This window comes from Pinus tabuliformis, chromosome 5_2, assembly GCF_031772625.1.
Source record: "Pinus tabuliformis cultivar Carrire ecotype Pingquan chromosome 5_2, CPIR1, whole genome shotgun sequence".
Taxonomy (NCBI): Eukaryota; Viridiplantae; Streptophyta; class Pinopsida; order Pinales; family Pinaceae; genus Pinus; species Pinus tabuliformis.
In genome coordinates, this window is record NC_142306.1 from 1,027,891,900 (window position 1) to 1,027,900,222 (window position 8,323).

General features: G+C 44.7%; 1 protein-coding gene across 1 annotated transcript; it reads right to left on the minus strand.

Annotated features, from left to right (window-relative positions):
- Nucleotides 1–5,466: 5,466 nt before the first annotated feature.
- Nucleotides 5,467–6,114, minus strand: LOC149162747 (uncharacterized). The gene has a single exon (XM_089435277.1). The coding sequence runs from the start codon at nt 6,112–6,114 to the stop codon at nt 5,467–5,469; it is 648 nt and encodes a 215-aa protein (XP_089291403.1).
- Nucleotides 6,115–8,323: the final 2,209 nt, after the last annotated feature.

Here is an 8,323-nt window from a genome sequence, read left to right on the forward strand (position 1 = left end):
GCCTCACGATCCACTCGTACAGTTCTGAAGAGAAGGACACGAAGGAGATCTCATGGATTTTTGTATATACATAGTGATCTAGCCACCTTTTCTCGGATATTTGTGGAGTTCTGTATTCTTATGTCATGAACTCGTGAAGCTTCTGATCCAACCACTCTTAAATTTCCTTCTTCGTAGGATTCCAGTGTTCCGACATCAAACATCCCTTAGGCAAATCCCAGTCCTAGCAATGGAACCATTTGTTGGCTTGTTGGGGCCTGACCCAAGTTCAAAAGTGATTTAGCCAAACAAATCCTGAAACTGCCATCCCTTTCAGCAAAAGTCCACAGTGCATGAACTGAGGTCTCACCTGAGGTAGTATGCGAGGGTGCTAGAACTAGGTTTTTGCACCCAAGGATGTGTTGATGAGGTCTAGAAAGGTCGCAAACCAATCCTGCATGCTTACACTATTCTGTGCAGCCGTCTGACCTTCGTGTAGCTCTATACAGAGCGCGAAGAAGTGCTATCTAGATCCTTTATCCTTACTATGTTATTATTATAGATATGACTTAATTTCTTGGGCCCAATAGTCTTATGAATTATTCAACATTCATAACAAGTGCGTGCAATTATAAACTGTAAAGAGACACATAAGAATATAACAGAATCATAAACACATAGATCTATGAACAGGTGCACAATATTTCAGAATCAACTTATCTTTTATTAAACTTTTTGTTATAGACATTTTTGTGCCTTACAACTCTAAGCATGAAATGTCTATAAACCAAGGGCTCCTAAGTCCCTAAAAGCATTGTTCTAACTCCTAAAGGAACAAGGTCAACAAATTACAGCTTCTCCCAGAAGTTCTCCACCAGAAACTACTTAGAATCAGTCAAATCAGGATCATTTCAGCTGCTCCACTAGCCAAGTGCGTTGCATAGCACCCATGTCCACTAGCTAGGTGTGTTGCAATGCACCTAAACGCACTACCAGGGTGCATTGAGCGGGAAATGACAAGTGGCAGAGTCGTTCCACGAGGTGGAGAGACAATGGAAGCTTCCAGAATCTTCTCCAATGACACTTGCCTCACTGAATTCGACCAAGGATGAGTAAGAGGCTCTCAGTCTCCAAGTGGAAGCAAGAACTGACAGAGAGAAGACACTAGTCAAATCATAAGCTGACTCATACTCCTTGCATACATCTATATATGGATCCCTCATCCCAGAGATCCAGAGGCTGGAATTTTGTACATTGCAGAGAATTGCTGTTGGTTTAGAGATAGATATCAGAGTATTGGGTGATTTATGCTTTGTTGGAGGTGAAGAGGGGCTTCTTTGCTGGGAGGTTGATGCTGGATTAGGAATCATCGGTTGTAACTCCTCCTGGATCTTCTTGTTTTTTTTTTAGACTGTAACGGTTATTGGAATTAGGGCGGCAAACCAGCTGCCGCGTGCTTGAACATTACAACAGATTCTGAATTGACATTGCTAATGCACAGAAGCGTTTCTCTCTATTGAACCAGATCCAGGAGATATCAATCCTCGGGTTGCCAGATGACAGGGATGCTTTACGCCCGACTCTTTTTGGTCTTGCTCAGGCTTGAAATGATGGCTGTCCTTCATGAAAATAGAGTCCGCGTTAACCTTTCCTTCAGCCTTCTTCCTACCGGTCCTTCTGCATCCCTGTTCCTTAATCATCACAACTGAAAGCTTGAGCGACAATGGTATCGCATCTACGTCTGAACCTGGGCACCGGCGGGAGGCGCTAACCATAGTAGAAATCCATTAGTATGGTCTGAAATGGAGCCTTCATCTTTAATATCGATTCTGGGTGGAAGACTTTTAATCTGAAAGACTACTTCAGTCAAATTAATACCCTGTTACCCGGTCTTTGCTTTTTAGATAGGAACAGGCTTTCTGAACAGAATGAGATCACTGATATTGAGGCTAGGTGTTGAGGACTGAATGGGGGCAAATCGAAAACAGTGGATTAAGGAATGATGCAGTCTTCCTCGTCGGAATTGACTAACAGGGATCTTCTGTCTCGAATGGAGCCCAAGTTGGCTTCAAGGTCCGCTTGATCATTCAGATGCCTCAGAATGTGAAAGAAATTTATTTTCTGGAACAGCGGTAGGATAAGCCTGATTTTCTTGAAAATGGAGGCTAAGAGGACCTGAGAGGGGATTGTGTTGAGATTCAGAGCTTGAATGATTAGCCTGGAGTCTCCAAAGACTGACAGCTTCAAGATGTTCCTTTTGAGAGCTAGATTGAGCCCTTGCCACAGAGCCAAAGCCTCAGCTCTATTATTGGATTCGATGCCCAGTCCCCATTGATATCTGAGCTCAGTGGAACCATCCGGATTCAGAAGAACCCCACCTCCTCCCGCAGCCCCGGGGTTGCCCTTAGAGGCCCCATCGAAGAAGAGGCAATGTTCCTCCAGGACAGAGCGCCATTTAATAAACATCTGTTCTTCTAGGCGGATTTCCCAATTCGCATGGGGGATTGCAAGGGGCATTGGCTTGGTGTCATAGTGTGGAACCAGTTCTTTGAGCCATATCTCCTCCTCGCTGTCTAGATCAGCTTCATTTTTTATTGCCTGTTTGGTGTCCAGAGTTTCTCCCATTAAAGCTTGGATTTTAGTTATGATTTTTCCCGGTGTACAATTCTCATCCCTGAAAATTCTATTGTTCCTCTCCAACCACAGCTTCCAGCAAGTAAATTTAGGTATCCACATCCAGGCTGTTTTGAGGAGGCTTTTTTTTGAGAGATCAAACGGAGTTAAGGAGGTCCAGTTGTGAAGCAAGGTGTTAATATTACCAGGGATCTCGACTTTGTCAGCTCCTGTTCTCAGGACTCCCCTCCAAACATCATGGGCAAAGGGGCATAGCAGTAACAGGTGATTAGCGGACTCTTCCTCGGACATGCACAGTGGACATCTGGAAGGTCCTTCCATTCCACGTTTTCTCAAGATATCTCTAGTGAGAATGCTGTTGTGGGCTAGCGTCTAGGAGAAGAAGTCGATTTTGGGCAGCGAGGGGAAGGCCCAGATGAATTTCCATTGAGCTGGATCAGGGGGAACATTAGGGATCGCTTTCCTGCTTTTGTAACCTTCAGCAACTGCGTATTTGCCTGAGAGGGAGCCCCACCCTCTTTTGTCTTTAGCTGATGCTTTAATTGGAGATTTCCCTTGAAGCTTGTCTAACAGAATCTTGGCTTCCACCTGCAGCTGTTGGGGGACCTCTCCCAAATTCCAACTAGCCCACCTACTTTCAGCATCCTCCGTCCATGTTGAGATGTCCCACAGTGTGTTCAGATTGTTTGACTGTAGCCATATTTTAATGTTTGCAAGGCCGTCTACCTGGTTTAATGACTGATCACCAAGGATTGGGTCATCCCAAATTCTGATATTTTTTCCATTACCTAGAATCCAGTATAGATTTTGACTGAAGTGCTCCATAGCTGATAGGCAAAGCTTGAAAATCGGAGAGCCTTTACGTGTTTTTGGAGGCTGGTCCAAGCATCTCAGCCGCTGTCCCTTGAAATATTTTTTCCACAGCACTTTCTTGCTCCAGCTAGTCTTCCCATCAACAATGCTCCATAGTATTTTGGAGCCCAGGGAGAGATTCTGGGCTCCCAGATCTCTTAAGTGAAGGCCTCCTTCCAGAGTTGGCTTTTTAACAGTATCCCATCTGACTAAATGAAGTCTTTTTTCATTGTTTTTCCCCCCTTCCCAGAGGAATCTTCTCAGCAGACTGTCCAATTTACTGAGGAAAGTTTTGGGAGCAAGCAGAATGGAGTTATGATAAAGCGGCATACTTGTGAGCACTGATTTCATCAGGATAATCTTCCCCGCATTGTTCAGCCAGGTGGCTCCCCAAGCTTGGATTCTGAGTTTTATTTTGTCAAGCATTGGCATCCAGTGGGCCACTTTAGGAATGGATTTGAAGATTGGGATCCCCAGGTATTTGAAAAACTCCCAGGTCTGAATTCCTTTCATTTCTAGTAGCCTGGCTATATCAGCGAGATCCTTGACCGAGCAGTTCCAGCTGTAGATGGTGCTTTTTAGATAGTTTATCTTGCTACCCGAGACCTCCTTGTAGATATCCAGCTCCTTCTTAAAGGATCTTGCGGAATTTATGCTCGCTCCTCCAAGCAGAAGGGTATCATCGGCGAATTGGGCATGATTAATATCTTTAATGTTGGGAACCATTCTGAGTCCAGGCAGAGATTGGATTTGTTGACAGCAGTTTAGTTGAAAACTGAGCACCGAGGCTTGAATGGCATAGAGAAGCGGGGAGAGCGGGCAACCTTGTCTTAAACCCCTTGAGGCATTGAAGAACTTGGTTGACCGGCCATTTACTAGTGGCACTATCCAAGGGAAGGCAATGCAGGCTTTCACCCAATTGATGAAGGTTGAAGAGAAGCCCAGTTTCTCCATAACAGCATAGAGGAAATCATGTCTCACCCTGTCAAAGGCGTTAGCCAGATCGAGCTTTATCACCATTCCTTTCTCTTTTCGCTGGCAACTTGAGTGAACTGCTTCTTGCACCAGCACAATATTGTCCAGAATCTTTCTCCCTTTGATGAAGCCACCTTGGTTTTCCGGTATGATGTCCGGCAGCACGTTCTTGAGACGATTGGCTATTAATTTGGTGATCAACTTATAGCTTGTATTACATAGTGAAATAGGCCGGAATCTGCCAAAGTCAGTGGCTCCTTTCTCCTTCGGAATCAGGGCAAGGAAGGCCGAATTGGTGTTGCCTCCAATTTTGATACATGATTGTGATTTCCTGACCATTCTTAAAAGATCTTTGTTGATTATAGGCCAGCAAGTCTGATAAAATCTGGCATTGAACCCGTCTGGCCCAGGAGCTTTATCCGGCTCCATGCAGTCCAATGCCTTCTTGAGTTCCTCCATGCTGATCGGAGTGGTAAGCATAGAGTTAACAGAGTCTTGAACACAATGAGGGATTAGATCGAGGGGATGGGCTTGGAGGTATATAGGAGGGTTATCTGGAGCCGTGAACAGCTCTTTGTAAAAGATGAAGGCAACTCTTTTGATGCCTTCAGGATCTTTGATCAAGGCCTCTTGGGACCGAATTTCTGAAATAGTTTTAAATTGCTTGCAGGCTTCAGTTTGCTTATGGAAGAAACTGGTATTTTTGTCGCCGGCTTGTAACCATAGATTTCTGGATTTTTGCCTCCAATATTCCTCTTCATCTCTGCTGGCTCTATGGAGAATTTTTTGCAGTTCAATTTCTCTTTGCATCAGACTTTGAGAAGCAACAGAATTCTCCATTGCAGTTTGGTGGGCAGCAAGGTTTTCTAAGGATTCTTTTCTCTTGGCAGCGGGTGTTTTCAGAGTTTTGGCCCACTCCTTGAGTCTTCTTTTAAGGCCCCTCAACTTTTCTTCCCATACGTAGAATGGGGACCCTAAAATCTGCCTGTTCCAAGCTTCTGAAACCATTTCATGAAACCCATCTTGCTAGATCCACATAGGACTAAATCTAAAGGGAATTGGCCCAAGGTTTCCATCAAGGGAGAGCTCAAGGCTAATAGGTTTGTGATCAGATGTGCAATTTGGAAGGATTTTAGAGGAGGCTGAAAGACCACAAGTAAGAAAAGAGGATTGGACAAGAAATCTGTCCAGACGAGCGGCTATATGATTAGGCCCTAGTCTTTTGTTAGACCATGTGAATTTCCCTGTAGTGGGCTCGATATCCTCAAGATCCCAGTCTAACATGATGTCTTCCACCCATTCTCTAGCTGGGTCCCGAACAGGAGAACCTCCCTTTTTCTCGTCAGTGGCTAGAGTGACATTCAGATCATCTGCAATAATGATATTTTCTAGATTGTGCAATAATAAAAAGGACTGAATCGAGTTCCAGCAAAGTTTTTTTTCCGTTGGAAGGACCGGAGCGTAAATATTGAACATACTTACTTGCTGACCAGAGTCTCTGTGAAGGAGCTGAGTGAAGATCCAGTGAGAACAGTTTTCTTCTTGAATCAACTCATATTTGGAACTGTCCCAAAAAGAGGCAAGTCCGCCAGAGGCGCCCTTGGCACTTACTGCGCTTCTGGGACCTTTACGCCAAAATGTCTTGCTAGTTTGGAGGAGAAGTTTATCCTCCATCTTTGTCTCCTGGATAAGAAGGATTTCAGGCGAATGGATCCTGACAATATCTTTCAGGGCTTCTTCTTTCAGTTTTCTGCCTAACCCTCTGCAGTTCCAGGAGACGTACTTCATTATTTACTGGTTTGGAAGGAGGTGGCTCCTTTTGGAGCCTTGCTCTGCTTTCGTCCGGATCTTGTGTTCATCATTCCTTTGAGGGTTTTCTGGGATCCTTGCAGGACGTCCCGATAAGTTTTCTCCTCTCTCTGTTGCTTCTTAGATTTCCGGCCCCTAGCCGACTTGATAGGGGTTATTTGAGAGCCATCTGATTCGGTGTCTCTTTCTTCTGACTCTTCACCCGATTCAGAAGCTAAGCTAATATGTTCCTCTGCTCCTTCGTTTCCCCTTTGATCTGCAGTGGTTGGAGGAGCGGTTGGGCTTTCTTCGTTTTTTTTTTCAGATTGTTCGGTTGATCTTCCGTTTCTTCGTGACTCTCTGTTACAATCACCTTTTCACCTGATGGGGTGCCTTCTTTTGTGATTGGGTTGGTCTGAGAGGTGGGCTGGGTTTCCCCCATTGTTCCAGATTTTGTATGATCAACAGACTTTGAGACTGCTTTGCCTTTTTTTATCTCTTTCCATCCTTCTTCTTCCCCCTTGTCCTTTGATGGTGCTTTAGGGCAGTTTCTGTGGAAGTGACCATGCTCGTGACAGATTCTGCACTTAAAAGGCAGTTGCTTGTAGTCCAGTTTCTGGTAGTGGTGCCAATCTCCAACTGATAGCTTAATGGCTTCCGGGAGACCAGCTTCTAAGTCGACTTCCACGCATATTCTTGCGCAGGTGTATTGACCTCTGTTATCTGCTTTGTCTATGAATCGACCCAGCCCGTTTCCAATTTTTTGAAGGGATTGATAGCTCCAGCAATGTATTGGCAGATTTGGGAGCCGGACCCAAACAGGAACCTCTTTTGGAACATCGACTGAGGGGTCGAAGTCTGGGGTCCATTTGTTCAGGAAGAGGCCTTGATTCCCCATGAAATACGGACCGTTTCTGAACACCAGATCCCGATCCTCCTTGGTAGTGAATTCGAAGATGAAGAAACCTCTACCGACAGGGTAGCTGATCACACTGTTTGAAAGTAAGGGCCTCCAATTTCGTTGGACCCATTCATCTGTTGATTTTGCTGTAGGCCATCTACCCATAAACTGCCCGACCAGCCCTCTGTCAGCCAAGGCGAGAGCAATTTTGATCGGCTGTTCTTCTGGCAGATCGATTTCAGGTATTTCTTCGAGCTTTTTAATAAATGTTGGGACCTCAGGCGGGGGTCGTTTCCTTCCTTTCTGAGACAGCAGTTTCCGGAATGCATCTGCTGATGAGGATGGCGGGGGGGGAGAAGCCTCTCCGCCCCCAGGAGCTCCCATGGCGGCGTCGGTTCAGTGCGCTGTTTGACCTAGCCGCAGAGAGGAGCGCGCGCGATCGTTGCCTGGATCTTCTTGTTATATCAATAAAACTATTTGAGTTTCTCCTACATGCTTGTGTATCATTGGTGTTTGTTACATTTGTATGTTTAGCTTAAATATGATCCTAAGCTTTTTATGAGTATAAACCCATGTCTTTGTATAGTTTCCTTCTTCTGTGATCTTGCAGGTACTTGGTGAAGCTGGGCAAGTAAGGGAGCAGGTAGCTGGAAGCTGTCAAAGAGGAGAGAGATTGGATCAAAGGACTAGCGCAAGACACAGGTTGGTTCATCCTATTTCTCTTTGTTTATAGTTCATAAAGAAGAATACAAAAGTAGTTTTCTCTGTTTGTTTCTAAGGTCACTATCACACCTTAGTGGGATAGGGTCATTCTGAATAGACACTTTTCCCAATAACAAAATGGCGACTCCACTGGGGATGATTGTCTAGTTAGTTTGTTTGTGTTTCTCTTGTTGTTTGTTTCATAAACTTAGAAGTAGCAAATAGAACTGCATTTGCCATTAACAAATGCAAAGTAGACATCTACTGCTTCAATCCATTGACTGGATCTGTTTATGATTTGAACAGCTGATTCACAAATGATCTGATTGCCCTTTGTGATAGCTCTTAGACCTTCTTTAAATCTACCCTCTGATTGTGCATTACTGATTGCTTTTACTCGGCCAAAAACCATAGATTAAACTGCAAACCGTGACCCAGAACCCGGATAGAATTCTCGTTTCTGCCCCAGCGCAGGTACTGTGAAGAGTTCCT

Bases quoted from the DNA above. Each gene is read 5' to 3' on its own strand.
- LOC149162747 (XM_089435277.1), bottom strand. From the start codon at position 6,114: ATGGAGGATAAACTTCTCCTCCAAACTAGCAAGACATTTTGGCGTAAA.